At 43.6% G+C, this 18,337-nt stretch overlaps 1 protein-coding gene across 4 annotated transcripts in view; it reads left to right on the forward strand.

Annotated features, from left to right (window-relative positions):
- STK39 (serine/threonine kinase 39) overlaps window positions 1–18,337 on the forward strand; it is a 296,558-nt gene that overhangs the window by 70,813 nt on the left and 207,408 nt on the right. For 3 of the 4 annotated variants that reach the window (XM_073882923.1, XM_025853633.2, XM_073882927.1), the window contains exons 3-5: window positions 2,767–2,875; window positions 6,168–6,309; window positions 7,725–7,780. In XM_073882923.1, coding sequence (XP_073739024.1) covers window positions 2,767–2,875; window positions 6,168–6,309; window positions 7,725–7,780 — 307 coding nt within the window. Of the gene's footprint in view, window positions 70–2,766; window positions 2,876–6,167; window positions 6,310–7,724; window positions 7,781–18,337 lie in introns of all 4 variants that reach the window. The other variant, XM_025853639.2, reaches the window with a different exon arrangement.

Consider the following 18,337-nt stretch of genomic DNA (forward strand, 5'->3'; position numbering starts at 1 on the left):
GAAGAAGGACGGCGAGGCTGCCCGGAAGGAGAACGGAAGAAGGACGGAGAGGCTGCGTGGAAGGAGAATGTAGGTTAAGGGTGGTCAGGCCTCTGCAAGTCCGCTCTGAGGTTTCCCACCTCTTCTTCCAGCTGCCCTTATGTTGCTCCTTGGGGTGTATTAGTAGGGGCAGTAGCTATGTCCCCCACCTCCTTTTTAAAAAGATTTTATTTATTTGAGAGAGAGAGAGAGTGCAAGCACGAGCAGGGGGAGGGGCAGAGGGAGAGGCAGACTCCCCACTGAGGAGGGACCCTGACCCAGGGCTCGATCCTGGGATCCTGGGATCATGGCCTGAGCCAAAGGCAGCCGCTTAACCGACTGAGCCACCCAGGTGCTCCTGTGTTCCCCACCTCTTTCCCTTTAAATCCTTAGGACCTTTAAAATGTCCAGCTGGTACCTCTTAGACCCCAAATTTTGAAGTATTAGAATTTGGTAAGTTAAATCCACAGGTTATTTAAAAGTTTCTCCCTGGGGCGCCTGGGTGGCTCAGTCGTTAAGCGTCTGCCTTCAGCTCAGGTCATGATCCCAGGTCCTGGGATCGAGCCCCGCATGGGGCTCCCTGCTCAGCGGGAAGCCTGCTTCTCCCTCTCCCACTCCCCGTGCTTGTGTTCCCTCTCTTGCTGTCTCTCTCTCTCTGTCAAAAAAATTAATAAAATCTTTAAAAAAAAAGTTTCTCCCTAGGTTAATTAAAAGTTTTCCCTGTCTCCCTCCCTCTATCCATCTCCCCCATCTCTCACCCCAGGCACCAGTTCTCCCACACATGCACACGTGCACCGCCCCCCCCCCCAACAGTTTGCTCACTGCAGTGTTGGAGAACCTGATACTCTGGGTAGGAAGTGATACCAGTCATCTACACGGAAAGCTTGAGAAAATGTGTTTTTCCAGACTCTGGCCCAATTTTGCTTTCCGTGCAGAAGAATTTCCTTTCATGTAGGCATTGGTTATTCATTGGTTATTTATTGTTCATTTTGATTAATGATTTAAAAGTTTGGAGTTCGAAAGCTGGACAAGCATTCATTTGCATTGGACGTAAAATGGTGAGAATGTAGAGAGCACCCATACTTTGAAGAAACATTATTCTCCTTTCTGTGAGCAAGGGGGCATCTGTGTAGAGAGGCCCCTACCTAATTCTGCAGGCCTCCCAAGTGGGCCATCCGTCCCCACAGTGAGCAGCTGCTAGTGACTTGAGATAGGACTGGTCCGGGCAGTGTTCCATTTCTCCTTCAGAGGCGTCTTGTGGTATCAAAACCTAACACTTGAAACAGATGGAAACTGGACCTCGGGTTTCAGATCTTGTTCAAAGGACAGGAGTAGCAGACTTGAAAAGTGTCAGATTTAGAAGACCTGTAATTAGTTAAATGGTTGAGGGGAAGGATGAAGGGAAAGTATTGCTATATAATGAAGATGGAAAAAATAGTGATTTTCTTCTATATTTATCCTTGGTAAAAGGCACTTGTAACACATACACAAACCTTAATATATATGTTTATATACGTCATGGTATTTTGGCCAAGTCATCTGACATATAGGGTCTTGGCAATTTGAGAATCAAGTGGGACTGGATATGCAAATTTGCAGCTCCAATTGGAATATTCGGGCCAGGAAATTAGCAGTTAATTCAAAGTTAACTAGATGCTCATAATTATTGAAAATATTTGTAAGATGCATAAATACACTTTTCTTTCATCATAAATACATAATAGCATGAATAAGGTTTCTTTGGTGACTTAATGTTATTTTTTGTGGCTTTTGGACAGCACCTTGAAAGCCAGTTACGCTGGTCTGGTGCCTTTGATTGAGGGTTAGCATTTGACTGAAGCTTTATAGGAGAAATCTGGCAATAACTTAAAATGACACATCAAAACCAAGGGGAACTTGAGTATTGCAGGAAAATGTGGTTTATTGAAGTAAGCTATTGTTTGATTTCAGAACTTTATTGTTTTATGTCTCTGTATGAAAGTTATTTCTCTTCAGTAGTAGTGTTTCCCGCACTGTGACACACAAAGCATTATTTAACTGCATTGTTAATATGGATTCAACTATGACAGTTTATCTACTGCGGGACTTCTCAGAGCCTTTGACAGTACTAATATTCCCTGTGACCCTGTTAGAGGGAGATGTAGGACGTGATGTTTCCCAGGCTTATCACTTTGCCTGTCTCTCTCCCTTTTTTTTTCTTGATGAACTGTCTACCATGACATAGACTTTGGGAAATTACGCTCTTGTGTTTTCATATGTATTTGCTCATTTATAACATCACAGCAGTCCTAAGAGACAAACAGTTTTGGACGAGGGAGGAGCTAAGGCCCACCGGAGTTGAGGCTGGCCGTGGGACCCCGTCCTCTGAGGACTCATTCAGTCTTTTCTCTCTCCGTCCAGGCCTTCGGTGCAGGTAGGAGGCCCTCAGTCCTGTGTGGCAGGGCTCTCTGCTGCAGAGTAGGGGGTGATCCGGGTGATAGGCCCATCTGAAGTTTTTCTGTCCTGTCGTTCAGGTCCACAGGGCTCTCTGGTCTCGGGAGAGGCCTTTCTCAGGTCCAGCACGTTGACGATGAGGGTGAATTAGTTAGTTCTCATGTAGTTTCATTGAACTCAAGGTTTAGGCAGCTCCCCCAGGTAGGCTTTTAAGTAGAAAAGGTGCCCGGGTACTCAGTTGTGGTTTCCCTTCCATTTTGTTTCCTGATTTTTTGCCCCAGGGTACTATGTCATGTTTTGTTTTGTTTTTTATAGAAGGAAATTCAAGCCATGAGTCAGTGCAGCCATCCCAATGTAGTGACCTATTACACCTCTTTTGTGGTAAAAGATGAACTTTGGCTGGTCATGAAATTACTAAGTGGAGGTAAGTAGGTTTTGTTATTTGCTTGTTGTTGTTGTTGTTGTTATTTTTTCCTTTTGTGTGAGCCAGCATATTGACTTAAGACTTTAAATTTGGTCCCCTCCCTTTTGTATTTAGAAGTTTTGCTTGTTTATTATTTACCTAGACAATGAAGCCCAGATATCACTGCCTCGACTGTCTGTGCCTTCTCGGTGGAGGGGAGGCTCCCTAAGTATCTTCTGTGCTCACTCTGTCCTCCTACACCTCACCTGCGTGGCTCCTCAGCCCGAGAGGTCTGTCCTTCCTTCTCCAGGTGCTCAAGTCCGAACACCGCACATGCTCTCTGCAGCCTCCCCCACGCTCATCGGAAAAGTTAACCAGTCCTTCCTCTTTAAACCCTTTGTTTTTAATATTATTCAAGTCCTTACTACATTGCAGTATAACAAATTCTTCCAGTGCTGTTTGTTCAGAGTTCTGTGATGATGGACATGTTCTAGAGCTGTGCGCTCCAGTTTCTACTAGGCACATGTGGCCCTTGAATACTTGACTTGTGGCCTGTGTTCCTGAGGCACTGAATTTCTATTCAATTTTCATCAGCTTCTATTTAAATAACTGCAGATGGCCCGGCCGCGGCTGCGGTGTCAGACGGGGCAGATGTAGATTAGATTCCGCTTGCTGAGGAGTGCACGGTCTCCTGTCCTTCTCATTTACTGAACCTGGCACCCAGTGGGAGCTCAATAAATATTGCTTCAGTTGAATGGAGAAGAGCTTTCTGCATGCTAACTTACTGACTTGGGTTGATCCGAAGTGGCACTATTTTCATCCTATGTTTGCATTTGAAAAGGCAGAGGAACTTTCCCTCTGGCCTCAGGTCACGAAATTTACAAAAGCCACTGACAGTTTACCTTACAAGGCACTTTCACATTCCCATATTTTTCCTTTTAATCTTTTACCATCACTATTTGATAGAGAATGGTAATGAGAACCATTAACTTTATGGAACACTTACTCTCTAGCTAGATCCTATTCAAGGCAATTTACTTGAATCTGGACAGCATCTTTGAATGGCAGGTGTCACCGTCCCTGCTTTTCAGAAAGTTCCCCGAAGCTCTCAGGAGAGTTAGGCAGCTCGCCCAAGGTCACCTACACAGTAGTTGTTAGTGCTGGAAAGAAGTGGCGCTGGGACCTGTTGACTTAAAAGCTACGAGATGCCGCAAGAATTATCACCTTCATTTTACAGACAGGGAAATGGAAGTTTAGAAAGCCCAAGTGATTTTCTTTGTAACACCCAGCATCTCTCACTCCTGTATCTTTCCCAGATGAAGTATGAAGTATGGTTTAGGAGCAGAGGAGAACATTTTGAGGTGCCTGGATGAAGCCCAAACTGGCACCGCAGATTTTATATTGTAGAGCCCGTTTTAATCTGCAGACCTAGTTCCAGTGAAGGCTGACTTGTGGGGGCGGTGGGGGGGCAATCTTAATTTCTTTCCTTTTTTTTTTAAGAAACTCTTGGATCCAGCAGAGGCCCAGAACCGAGAGGACAAATATGCCGTAATTGCCTTGGGTCTGCTTGTGCAGGTCTCAGTGGGGAGCCTGGGAGAGCGGAGTCCGGTTCTGTTCCCAGTCTTGTCAATCCTATTAGTCATTGTTTCCATGAGGGCCTACTTTGGTTTTTAATTAAACATGAAAAGAAAGAAATGAAAGAAAAAAGAAAAAGGCAGCTTGCTGGAGCCAGACTGCAGTGTTGAAGGGTCGGGACTGCCCCTGGGCTCTGGAAGACCTGTGCTTTGGCAGAAAGATGACCTTCACCGAGCCTCTTCTTGCTTGGTTCCCCCAGCTCTGAGGAGACTGAGAAATTCTGGTGACTTGGGACCCTGGGCAGCCCCAAATACTTGGCTCAGGCTGAGGATTTTACTTCCTGTCTTTATTTTGATCCCAGTTAACCTTTTTTTTTTTTTTTTTTTAAAGATCCTATTTATTAGGATCTTCGATAGAGAGAGACACAGCAAGAGAGGGAACACAAGCAGGGGGAGCGGGAGAGGGAGAAGCAGGCCTCCCGCCGAGCAGGGAGCCCGATGCGGGGCTCGATCCCAGGACCCCGGGATCACGACCCGAGCTGAAGGCAGATGCTCAACCATCTGAGCCACCCAGGTGCCCCCCCAGTTAACCTTTTATAAGCTGGAAAATATCCCCAATCCCCTTGCCTGAGGACTTGAAAGAAAATGTCATTGTCTTTTTATAAGAATTCAATTTAGTGAGTCTCCCCGGGCTTTAGGTAAGAAGAACAGGTTGTAAACGGGTTTCCGCAGGTTTATGTGAGTTCTTGCTCCTTTTTCTTTCAGCAGGCCAGGAATGCACACATGCTGGGTAGGGTGTGTCCTCGTAAGATGAAAATGAAACATTTTTGGAAGTCATTTTCTAGGTTATTAACAAATTTAAGAATCAGTGAATGAATAGATGTTTCTCTGAGGGGGGAAATATGCATTTTTTTTAATAATATTTTATCCCATTAAATCTCTTAATGAGGGGCGGGCAGCTAGTCTGGTGTAGTAATACCTGGTGGGGAAACTCAATTGTCCCAGTTAATCATAGAGAGCCTGGAGCCAGATTCAGATCCTGAGGTAAGCCATTTGTTAACTCTTCAGAAATGTTGAACCCCCAGGTAATTATGGCTTTTAAAATGACCAGGAGGTTTGGAATATTAATTAATATGTGTTGAAACATGAACTCACAGTGCCAAGGATACGAATCTGTTTATGGTAACAAAGTACTGTGTATTTATTTCATTATGGAAGTCAGCACATTATGCATCAAGTGAATGAAAGTAAAGATTGCCGAGAGTCACAGAAAGGAAGCTTCTGGTTATAAGCAGGGGTCCAGTGGCAACATACTTCTTTTTTCTTCCTTCCCACCTGTGTTATAGATGTCCAGGAAGATCTGCGCTTCTCTCTCTCATCAGTTCACAGCTGTCTGTTTCCCTGGCCTCTTCCTCCTTTGGTTTTTCATTTCAAACATTTTGAACCCTGTTTTGAGCCTGTAACCAGTTGTGTATGTGTAGGAGAAAGGCATTAGCCCTGAGGTGACCCTGAACAATCCTGTGGTCCCTGACCCGGAATTCTTCTCACGCCGGAAGTGCTCTCGCAGACTTGGATATAGGGTTTCTGGTCCTGTGCCGCCATGCAATTGTATGCCTTGGAGGGGGGGATTGTGTTAAATAAACCAACATATTTTGACATTTCCACTTTCCTAAATAGCAGAGCCCAACCTAGAAAGGTACTGAAGATGCTTACACAAAGTTTTCACTTCTTCTGTCTAGGTTCAATGTTGGATATCATAAAATACATTGTCAACCGAGGGGAACACAAAAATGGAGTTCTGGAAGAGGCAATAATAGCAACAATTCTTAAAGAGGTTTTGGAAGGCTTAGACTATCTGCACAGAAATGGTCAGATACACAGGTAGGATTTCTGCAAAGATATTTAAATTCAGCCATTTGTATCTTTAGCTCTGGCTTGTAAAGAATATTAAGGAAACACATGTTGCAGGTAGGCATCAACATTATTTCTGAGCTAGGCCGAATAGATGTGGAAAAAGTACTTAAGAAAGAAGCAAGTGAATACGTTCGGATGAAATATATTAGTATCCGCAGGATTGGCTTATCTGCTCTCACTGAAATAGAAGCAGAACATAAAAAGTACTGAGTGAACTCATTAAAAAAATCAGTTAACATGCTCTTCTTGAAGTAGGCTCAGTTGAGCAGGATAGCATCTCTGCCTTTCTAATGTAGGCAGAACTGGTCCAGACATTGTAATATGTTCATTGCTTTTGGCATGGTGCTGTGAAGAAAGGGGGAACTAATTTCATCTTCTTTTGTGACATGAAATACTCATTCTTTCAGTAGCCAAACAGCCTAAAATATGAGTGTTTGATGTTTCAAAAGGGTTCGTATTACTTGCGCCCTTAGGAATAGCTGCAAGCAGGGGCGCCTGCGTGGCTCAGTCGTTTAAGTGGCTGTCTTCGGCTCAGTTCATGGTCCCAGGGTCCTGGGATCGAGCCCCACCTCTGGCTCCCTGCTCAGCGGAGAACCTGCTTCTCCCTCTCCATCTACCTGTCACGATGCCTACTTGTGCTCTCTCTCTCTCTGTCAGATAAATAAATGAGATCTTAAAAAAAAAAAAAAAGGAATAGCTGCAAGTAAATAGCCATTTATTAGTAATACATTGTAATTCCCCTGCCTTGAGCTCTACGTGGCCTATATATTTAAGGATATTTGCCATGTGTTTCAGTAGTTAGAAAAAAAATATTACCTTAGATATCAAACTTGTAAATTGTCATTTTTCTTTTGAAGTGTTAAGACTTCTATATGGTGAAGAAATATATTACAGAATCTTGTAATTAGTATTTATAGTCAGCATCTCCCCAGAGGGGAGACTGATCCAATCCATTGTTTAAGAAGCCTCTGGGATTAATTTGGAATTGCACCCCAGACACATTTGAGTGGAAGTAGAACAGCTTTTACATAGAATTATTAGCTTTAATTCTCGATAAAATGATAGTATGGTGAGTCAATGGGCAACCTCTAATTCTATAACATAAAGAATGTACTCACTACTGATTTAATTCAGTTTGGATAATGATTCCATTTAAAATATTTGTTACTAAAATCCTAACCATCTCCCAGGAGCAAGCTATATAAAATCACAACTTATCCCTGTAACTTAAAAAATCTGTGATATAATTTTCATATTTATAAAATGTTAATTATGTTAAATAGCTACATTATGTGGTATGTTTTTAAATCTCTCTGAGTGAATTAATGCAATATAATATCTGTATTCCATAATTTATTTTCCTTTTTTTTTTTTTCTAACAGGGATTTGAAAGCTGGTAATATTCTTCTGGGTGAAGATGGTTCGGTACAAATAGCAGGTAAAGCTGATAAAAATTCTTTTGACAGAAATGTTACAGTTTCAAGGAATATCATTATTATCATTTCAAGGGATATCATTCATTATCTTTCCAAATAAATAATGAGTGAATGAATAAATGAACAAATGAATGAATGCCTGTAATCTGTTTTGAGAATGTATCTGGGCTGCCCTGTTCTAGAATGTTTGGGTCTGAGGCAGAATATTTTTCCTATTATTATTACTTTTTAAGATTTATTTGAGAGAGAGAGTGAGTGGTGGGGAGGGGCAGAGGGAGAGGAAGAGAGAAACTCAAGCAGACCCCCCACTGAGCGTGAGATCGTGACCTGAGCTGAAACCAAGATTTGGATGCTTTACCAACTGAGCCACCAAGGCACCCCCCTTTTTTCCCTATTATTTTGATAAATTTTTGTTAGATCATCCAATAAACAGTGCTATTTCAGAACATAGCCTTTTGATAAAGACAATTTTACTTTCAATTTTATTTTTTCTACCTTTCAGGTTGAATAAAGGTGGTGTTTATATGACTGCAAGAAAAGCACTTTTGAGAGTTTTTCTGATGAGTTTGAAAGTTTAAAACACTGTACCCTTCTATTAATTTAAGCCCTTGGATTTCTGAAGAGGTGGCTGAAAGCATTGTTAACCCTTAAAGTCTCTGGGTTATTTTGGTCTTACACCCACCCATGTGCCCGTGCCTGCCTGCTGATGGCAGTTGGCCTGCAGGTGCAGTGGGTGTCTGTAGAGGGAATGCACCAGACAGGTGGCCTCTGTGTGCAGAACTTGTGATTTTGTTATTGTACCGAGAGTAACTGGAAAGGCCTGGGATAAAATGTAGCCGTGTCTATATTGACTCTTGTTTCACCCCATGTCCAGGAAGGCCTGCCTCCACCATCCTCTCAGCCATCTCTGCTTTTTGGATTTTTGCCTGGACGGTTCTTCCTTGTCCTGCACTGTCCCAGTCACCGCAGGGCGCTCAGCCCTCTGGCTTCCAGGCACTGAATGTTACTAACAGCACGTCCTAGCAGCATCCTTGGCGTGCATCGCTCATGGGGCTCCTGTTGTGGAAGAGCACCGAAGCTCGCCCCAAATCTTTCATCAGCTTGGTCTGCTGCTTTTTGAGTTGGAGCGGAAGAGGCCTCTCTTCCAGTATTTAGGGTTTACGGCCTTTGCATATCAGGTTCTTAGAGCAGAGTTGATTACACTCCTTGGTTCTAGTTTTGTTTCTGGACAAATGCGAGGATCTGGGGTATTGTTAGAAATGCGAGAGCTCAGCAGAAAACAAACACACCCCCAACACAAAGGATAAGCCTTGAGTCATCTCTTTGATTCATTGTTTGTTCCTCTCTAGGTGCCAGAGAACCTGTCAGGTGATGCCTGGTCTGTATGACAGGCATAGTGCTGACCTTGGGCTCTGTATTTAGTTGGGTACATTCAAGGGGACTTTTATTTATTTCCTTTTAAAGGAGAGAAAAGGTGTTTTAAAAATATAGAAGGGAAACAATATATTTCAAATCAAATGTTTCTTCCCTGGAAAATTAATAGTGAAAGCGTTATCCTTTATTATTCCTCTCATTGAAGAGATACATTGAGTCAGATACAGTCATTGGCTTGAGACCACTGTGGAGGCACTCTGTGTATCAGTTAAACACAGAGGCCTTGGCATCAAACAGGCCTGGTTTCAGACTCATGGAGCAGAGTGGGGCAGGTTGTTGCATCTCTAAGCCTCAGTTTCCCCATCTGTGAGATGGTGATGATTGATAATGCCTATCATTCGAGAAGACACAGGTATCCTGTGCGCCTGTTGAAACTTAAGATTCAGGGTCCTGTAAGTGCTGTGCATTTCTGGGAGTCGCAGAATGTTTTAGGTGGAGAGGAGAAGCCAACCTGCAATCAGGAGGTATTTCTGTGTAGGCATTTTTGTTAAGTTGTCTAAAGCTATTTCAGAAGAAAGGAGCTTATTAATCCTTAGGACTCCAGTGAATCGGTAAGAATTTTTAAAGAAATAGACATATTCATACCTAACTTTGTATTTTTAATTTTGTATTGTCTGTTTTACAGACCCTTTACGGAGGGTTTTCCAAATTGTGTAAGCTTCATGTCCCATGAACCAACTGCTGATATGGTTGTTAAAATAAGTACATAAATGTGAGAAGTGCTTAGTACACCCAAAATGTGCAATAGGCAGGGATACACATTGTAAGCTTATTTGTTGGAGCACTGTCTGTGGTTGCAATAGGTTGGAAACAACGTAGGTGTCCCCGTTAAATATGGTAGATGGCCTGTCTGCGTTATGGGGGAGCCACCAGCTGTCAGGGAGAAGGAAAAGCCCACTGTTCATTGATGTGAAGGAAAAAATCTCCGGGCTCTGTGGTTAAATGAGTACAACAAGGTGAAATAGAATGTGTATGTCACCTTTTGGGAAAGAAATGGGGAGAAATAAGAATATCTCTATATATTTACACAAAGAAACATTAGAAGGATGAGGAGCGGGACGGTGTGGTGTGTACCCCTCTATAGCGTTTTGAACTTTGAACTGTGTAAAAGTATGACCTGGAGGGAAAATGACAGGAAATGACTTCATAAACTTCATAAACTGTCAATTAGTCGAAGTCATTTTTAAACAGTTTATTGTAAAAATTTTCATACGTAGCCTAAAGTAGAAAAGAGTAGGAGGAACCTCATGTACACCCACCACCTGGCATCAGTAATGATCATTGATTCATGCATCTTCCCCCTCTCTACTCTGGTGGCTTTTATTACTAACACTGAATTTTGTCCTTGAGCCATCTAAGTTAGTGCCTTATGTATACTTATCTTTTTTTTTTTTTTAAAGATTTTGTTTACTCATTTGACACAGAGAGTGAGCGAGCACAAGCAGGGGGAGCGGCAGGCAGAGGGAGAGGGAGAAGCAGACTTCCCGCAGAGCAGGGAGCCCGACGTGGGGCTCGATCCCAGGACCCTGGGATCATGACCTGAGCCGAAGGCAGACGCTTAACCGACTGAGCCACCCAGGGGTCCTAACATATCTTGTTCTTATGCTAGAGAGCGGCCCTTACCCCGCAGGCTAGGGGCATTTAGAAAAAAAAAATACTTAAACAAAACAAGTGACAACTGGAAACGTCTGTGGACAGAAGCTTCAAACTCTCCCACCTCTGAGTACTCAAGTTCAGGGTGCAGGGTCTTGGATGAACTGGCGTGGTGGGAATTCCCAGGTCACCACTCAAGCTCTGTGACCTTGGTCAGGCTACTCAACTTCTGTAAGACTCTGCTTCCTTAAAGAGGGATACAGGTATCTCCCCCTCATCTCTTGTTGTGGGACCAAATGCAGTTCTTCCCGTCCAGCGATGGTAAGTGGCTGGTGCACGGCGGGCAGACAACGGCCTCTGTGGTACTTGTGTTACTTGTCTTACTGCCGCCGCTGTGACTGCTTTCACTGCCACCCACAGGCTCACGCTGACCCTCCCCTGCACCGCCGGCAGGTCATATGTACCTCAAATTAGTCTTGCTAGGGGGTTCAGCTCTGAGGGGCTTGTGTGAGTTATAAAAAGCTAATGCTTATTAATTATGGAACTTGGAAGTTAACTTGTCATTAATCTTGTTCTAAGCTGATAAGGAAATACGACTGATTTTCTCTCTGGTGATGAAACGATCACTGCTAAGAGGGTCAAAATAGCAGTGAACTGCCTTTGAAATGCGAAGGCAGGTCAACCCTTGCCTTATTTTGCCACTTGGTGCTTTGCCAGTCACTTCATCTATTATTCTTGTCAGATTAATGACCTGAGCTCTTTCTCTAGGCCTTCTGTAGCACATCGGCCTTTTCTTTTCCTCCGTTGGGATCCCCTGAAGTAAGATTTCCTGAATTTCTCTCCCCCTCTTGGGCCTTGGGTATTTTCTCCTCACCGTGGGTGGTGGTGTTGCTTGCACCATGGGGGCTGCTGGGTTCAGAAGGGCACGTGGGGAAAGCCACCACCCGGGTTGTGGTGAGGATTAGATGGGTCCATGTGTGAAGTGCTAAGTCTGGAAGGCTTTGTGTACCGCCATTCTGGGCCCTCGCTGTCATCCCTTCTGAGTGTGTGACTTCCTTCGTGTGCCACACCATGGGCTGAAATGGCCGCTTCCCAGATGTATATGGGGGGCGGGTAATAGGCATTTATTTATTTTTATTTAGTTATTTTTTTTTTTTTTTGAGAGCGAGCCAACAAGTGCGAGCGGAGGTGGGGAGGGGCAGAGAGAGAGAGAAGAATCTTAAGCAGGCTCCACACCCAGCACATCAGTGTGGGGCTTGATGACCCTGAGATCCTGACCTGAGCTGAAATCAAGAGTTGGTCACTTAACCGACTGAGCCACCGAGGTGCCCTGGGTTAACAGGCATTTAAACTGTAGTTTCTGCATCTCTGGGGCTATGGCTTTCTAGAATTCATATTCAGTTTTTTCCATACTCTTTAACCTGAGCACAACATTGAATGCCTATGGTACTTATTATTATTATTTTGGTTTTAACTCTAAAATAAGGTTATTGCTTTGAGAAAACATTTGTAATGCTTCCTTGGAACAGACAGATGCTGATGCTGTGCCTGTTTTCTAGGAGTTTGACTCTGTTGGCCAGGCAGTTGGTAACTGCCTGAACAGGAACGGGGACAAAGAGTCTCTGGGTCTTTTGCTGCTATCTTTGTCCGGTGGGTGAAGTAGGGGGAGGTGGGTGGGAGGGTTGAAAGCTGCCCATTATATTTGGGTAGATAATAAATTGCTTTTGTTCAGGCTGTTTGTGGCCTTTCTCTTTACATCTTTATGTTCTTTAAGCCCTATTTTTTGAAATAAAATTTAAGCAGGGGATTTTTTTATTAGAAAAGGGGAAATTAAGGAACACCTGGGTGGCTCAGATGGTTAAGCATCTGCCTTTAGCTCAGGTCATGATCTCAGGGTCCTGGGATCGAGCCGCATGGCGGGCTCCCTGCTCAGCGGGGAGCCTGCTTCTCCCTCTCCCTCTGCCTGTGGTTCCGCCTCCTTGTGCTCTCTCTCTCTCTCTTTCTCTCTCTGTCAAATAAATAAATAAAATCTTAAAAAAAGGGGGGGAAATTAGGATTCCTGGTTCAGACCATGAGAAACTCTCATCTTACACAGCCGACAAGTGTGGTGAATAAGGCAAATATGCTTGGTTCTGTTTCCAAAAGTACAACTTCCGTGGGAATTATATACATTTCTATTGACTCAGGATATAAAATCAGTAACTAGTGTGTATCGAGTGCTTCCTATGTTTCAGGCTGGGGTCTGTGTGCTGAGCGCATTGTGATTCATTCACCGCAGCCCTGTAAATGTGCCCATTTTACAGACAAGAAACTAAGGTACAGAGAGGGGAAGTAAGTTGCCCAGGTCACAAGTAGGCTTCAGATTCTGGGATCTGGCTGCAGAGCTTGTGACCCCCATGTCTGTGGGATTTCTAGGAAGACAGCCCTAAATCTGTGCATAAATGATCTCAGTTTGGGATGGAAGACCAGTAGCAATCACTAGCTCTTCTACACCTCTGCATGGCAATTCCATTTTGAAGCCAGGGAACATATTCTGCACGTTTTCCCCTCTCTGCTCCTTCAATCTGAGACACAAGTCTGTAGAAGAAGCAATCCTCTCGGGTGTCACTGGGTGTCAAATTAAGCACAGTAGTGACACCACACTCTTTTTTAGACTGGAAAACTTCAGGTTTGATGTAATCAATTAAAACTTGAGGACTGCCTACTCAGAGTTTAAAAGAAAATGCTTTAGTTCTCATTGTATCTTCTGTGCTCGGAGGACCTGAATGTGTGACTTCCTGGTAATAAACTTGGACAGGATGCCTCGGTAAATATAAAGGTGTCTGCTACAATACGTGATAGAAGGAGTGGCCATTTGAAAGTCATGCTCTTCCCACGGCCTAGCATTTTATTTTCCAGTCTGATGTTCTGCCATACTGTCAGGAAGAGCTTAGATCTTTGTCTGGCAAGTGACTAAGTCTGTTTGTCTGGAATTAATGAGAGGCACTATTCTAAAAAGAAATTCATATAAAACAGGTCACTTTGGGATGGTTGCTGCAAATATATTTATCCTAGGATTCTTTAAAATAGTGACCACTCTTAATGTACTTTTAAAATGTTGATTTCAGAACATTTGCTTTCTGAAGAACTTTCTAGAAGCATACCACTGCATTATATTATTAGGTAGTTCTTATGCTCATTTTCTTACTTTTGCCTTTTAACTGTGTGTGTGTGTGTGTGTGTGTGTGTGTGTGTGTGTGTGTGAAGGTGAATGTGAATTTCCATTCCTAGTTTTTCATAACAATTTGATACTGAGCTAAGTCAGCCTAATACTTTAGAAGTCTAGAAAGTTATCACTACATCTATCTCAGTGTACCCGAGACCATCCTAATCAAGCTTATGTGTGCCTTGGGTCTTTCACTGTCTGAGGCACATTGGTATGACTTTGGGTAGTGTCTCTGTATTTTGGGAGAGAGATTATATCCTTAGTCAGCCTTTGAGAACATCTTGAACTTCAGTCTGCGTCTTAGACAGTTAGGACTAAAACTTCTGCCAGGAAAACACGCAACTAGATTTAACTTGCTTCCAGTACTCTGGTGTTACTCTCAAGGAGCCAGAGGAAGGTGCGTGTAGTGGTGAAGTTGTGCTTTGTTTTGTTTTGTTTTTGTTTTTTTTTGGTGGTGAAGTTTTTATTCCCATAGTTGCTAGGTTCTTTTGTTTTCCTTCTGTGCTCTAGCTCTGGTGAAATGCATTTCGATGGGCGATGGAGGGATGGGGTGGAGGGAGTATATCTTTTGCTAGGAGGGGCTGCTGCTTCATGCAAGGTAATGTGGGCTCCCTATTTGCAAGGGAGGCAGCAGGCTCTGATTCATATCAGAAAGTCCGAAGGCCCCTGAGGTGTCCGAATCAGGAAATGACGATGTCATTGTATTTGTGGGTGCCTTGGCCTAGAGCAGGGCTCTGAGATCAAGACTGCTGTGGTTTCACTCCTTCTAGCCCTGTGACCAAGTTAATTAAGCACTCTGTGCCTCAGTTGCCATATCCAAACAGTGGAAAAATACTAGAGGGTTAAAGGAATTAACACACATTCCATTTTAGAATTAGGTAGCTCACATTGCTTTTGTATTAAAATGAGGGTGGGGCCCTTTAATTCTTTAGGCCTTGTGAGATCAGGGGGAAGAGGCTGTAGGCCCTCTCTCTGACCCTGCCATATCATTTTGCTCTCCCTTTTTCTTTACCCCATTGATTTCCCCTATATCACCAGGGTGAAAAATGTGCAGTGCAGATCTGACCGTATAATTCCCTTGCGTAAAGTTTAAAACTGTTGCTGGTGGAATAAAGCCCTTAGCTCCCTAATATGGCATATGAAGGCCCTGCCTGTTTTTCCAGTATTGTCCACCCGTGCTTTTCTGCTTCCTGCTGTAGGGCAAGCTCTGTGTTAGGCAGCTACCCATGAAATGATTAAGGAAGAGTGAAGCAGTGCACATGAATTAAGAACAGTGGCACACTCCGAACATAGAGTATGAGTGCAAATGAACATCTTTGGAGGGCATAAAGTGCTTTATAGTGAACCAAAATGTATGTTTTGACTTTCAGGAAGTTTATCATTAAGTGAATTGTGGTTTAATGAATTATGCCATAGTTTTCACACACACATTTTTTGTTTGTTTAAGTAAATAGGGACAGCAAATTAATGTAGCTCCCTGAATTTTGGGATCTTGACAAATCAAACGGTAACATTTGGTGCAACCCCTAGCATGAAGCAAGAATGCATTCAATTCTGGAAACCCAGTTATATCCACTCCATGTGTGTATCATCAGCAAGAAATACTTGGGGAGATTTTAAGCAGCTTCCCATCCTTTAACAGCTGCTAGCAGTTGTCTGAGCAACAATTTAAGGAAGTCTTCCTGGGTGAACGCAATGGGGGGCATCCCTTTGCTCTGCCCGTCCGCTGGAATATTTCCCCAGCTGTGCACATTTAGCTGCATGGGGCACACGGTTGAGGTTTAAGGAGGAGGGTCTAGGAGGACATGGGGCAGATGGGACTTGGTCTTCCTTCTTCCTTCCTTCCCTCCCTTCCCTTCTTTCTTTCTTCTCTTCCTGTCTTCCTCCCTGCCTTTAAGGGCCTGCAGTGCCATAATTAAATTACATTTTATATATTCCCACAAGCTGCTGAGGTCTGGGAAAAACAAGAGTTGTTAGACTAAGAGCAGAGCAGTCCAGTTCTTTGCATGATCATTTCTTCATTTATTTGTCTGCTTCCCAGAACCTGCATTTGTTATAACAAAAAATGGCCCTTTCCTGGTGAAAAGGTGAACATCAGTTGTTTGGGTTTAATGTGCCTGAGGTGGTTGATTGGCAGATTTTTTTTTTTAAGGTTTTATTTATTTATTTGACAGAGAGAGTGAGAGCACAAGCAGGGGGAGGGGCAGAGGGAGAGGAACAAGCCGACTCCCCGCCGAGCCGGGATCCCCGTTGCTGGACTTGATCCCAGGACTCTGAGATCATGACCTGAGCTGAAGGCAGACGCTTAACCGTCTGAGCCACTCAGGCACCCCAGTTGGCAGGTCTTTACTGAGCTTTTGTTGTGTTGCAGGCCTAGCCCTTGGGGCAGATACAGTGGTCAGCAATGGGGACACCGTGTGTACTGGCCTAAGTTTACAGTTCAGGTGAAACCTATTAAACAGTTAACTATGGAATTTAATTTCAAAAATTTGTCAGGGGAGGGAAATGCATATGCCTGGGGTATCTGCGTTAGCCCCATGAGGTCTAGTGTAATAGATTGTCATGAGGAATAAATCTTAAATGTGCATGGTAAATATGAATGATTTGGGGAAAGGTGTTTTTGATCAGTAAGATATTAGAAATTACTACATATGTCACACCATAAGTTAGAGATTTGTAGGAAATCTGAATAGAGTTAACATGTATTTATACTCTGGAATATAAATTTAACCCTTGAGTACATGGAATACACTTGAAGACACAGTAGCCAAGGACTATCTAGCTTCCTGAGTCACTAACTTAGCCTGAGCCCCCAACCAAGTCCTTTGCTGGCCATGGTTTGTATCACCTATAAAATAAGGTTCTTGGCCTCTCAAGTTTCCTTTTAACTCTAAAGCTTGTATAATTTCAATACAGAAAAGCTCTATAACCCCCATCCCCCCTAACAGAATGCCCTTCTCATAGTCTTCCCACTTCTTTTAAAAATGGCAGCTCCGTCCTTCCATGGCACAGGCTAGGGATTGGTATTCCCCGATCCTTCTCTTTCTCTCATACCCATCCTGCCCAGTTTGTCAGCAAATCCTCTTGCTGACCACGTCTCACCACCTCCCCTCTCGTCCTGGTCTGGGCCACCATCAGCTCTTGCCTACATTATTGAGGTGGTCTCCTAAGAGGTCCCCTTCTGTTCTCTACATGGCAGCCAGACTGTTCTCTACATGGCAGCCAGACTAATGCCGTTAAACTAAGTCGGCTTATGTCACGCCCTTACTCAAAGCCCACCACTGCCTTCCCATCTCAGAGTGAAGTCACAACTAGTGTGGTGGCCCACCCGGCTTTACAAGATTTGGCCCCTCATATGATCTTGTTGACCTCATCTCTTCCTCCATTTTCTCCCTCCCTCCATTCCAGTCAAACTGGCCTCCTTGCCTTGCATGCTCCTGCCTCAGGACCTTTGCACCGGCTGCTCAATCCCAAATAGTCTTTCCAGTACCTCCTTCAGATCTTAGCTCACATGTCACATCAATGAGGCTTCCATGGCAATTCTGTGGTAAATTGCAGACTCCTCTGGCCTGGACTTCCTATCTCCTGATCTCTTTTTCTTTACTGCATACCTCAGTGTACACCGTGTTTGTGTTGTCAATGCGTGGTCCTAGACCAGCAGTATCACCGTCACCTTGGGAACTTGATAAAAACATAAATTCTGTGCTCTTCCACCCCTGGAGCTGCTGAATCTGAAACCTGGGGAGGAGTGGAGCCCAGCGGTGTGTATGTGAAGAAGCCCTCAGGTGATAGTGATACTCACTGAAGTCTGAGAAGCACTGCTGTGTGCTTACCGATTTTGCTTGCTGGCCGTATTTACCTCTCCTTCCCGCTGCTGCCCCAACTTAAAGGTCAGCTTCATGAAGGAGGGGTCTCTGTTCTACAGTCCCAGTGTTTAAAACTGGAAATGACACTTAGTAAGAGCTCAGCAAATAGTCGTTGAATGAATTAATGAAAATATGACTATTTAGTAAATGTAGATTAAAAGAATACTGAGCAACAGAGTTGAATGTGATCCTCATATTTCAGTGACTCTTCAGTGTTAAGATTCTTAAAGGTAAGGTTTTCTTTATTATGGACTTAAAAATCTGCAGATTCTTTGAAGATTGTGTTAGCTTCAACTAATCCTTCTCCAAACTTTGTGGAAATGATGTAAATTGTTGCTTTAAATACTTGTGGCAACTGGAATTGTGCTATTTTAATCATCTCCTGTAGGGACCATCTCTTGTAGAGTGTACAGATGGGTCATTCTGGTTTATTGAAAGCTTCTCATATTAGAGCTAGTTAA

Source organism: Callorhinus ursinus, unplaced genomic scaffold (assembly GCF_003265705.2).
Source record: "Callorhinus ursinus isolate GAN/ISIS: 27379988/994484 unplaced genomic scaffold, GSC_fseal_2.0 scaffold2, whole genome shotgun sequence".
Taxonomy (NCBI): Eukaryota; Metazoa; Chordata; class Mammalia; order Carnivora; family Otariidae; genus Callorhinus; species Callorhinus ursinus.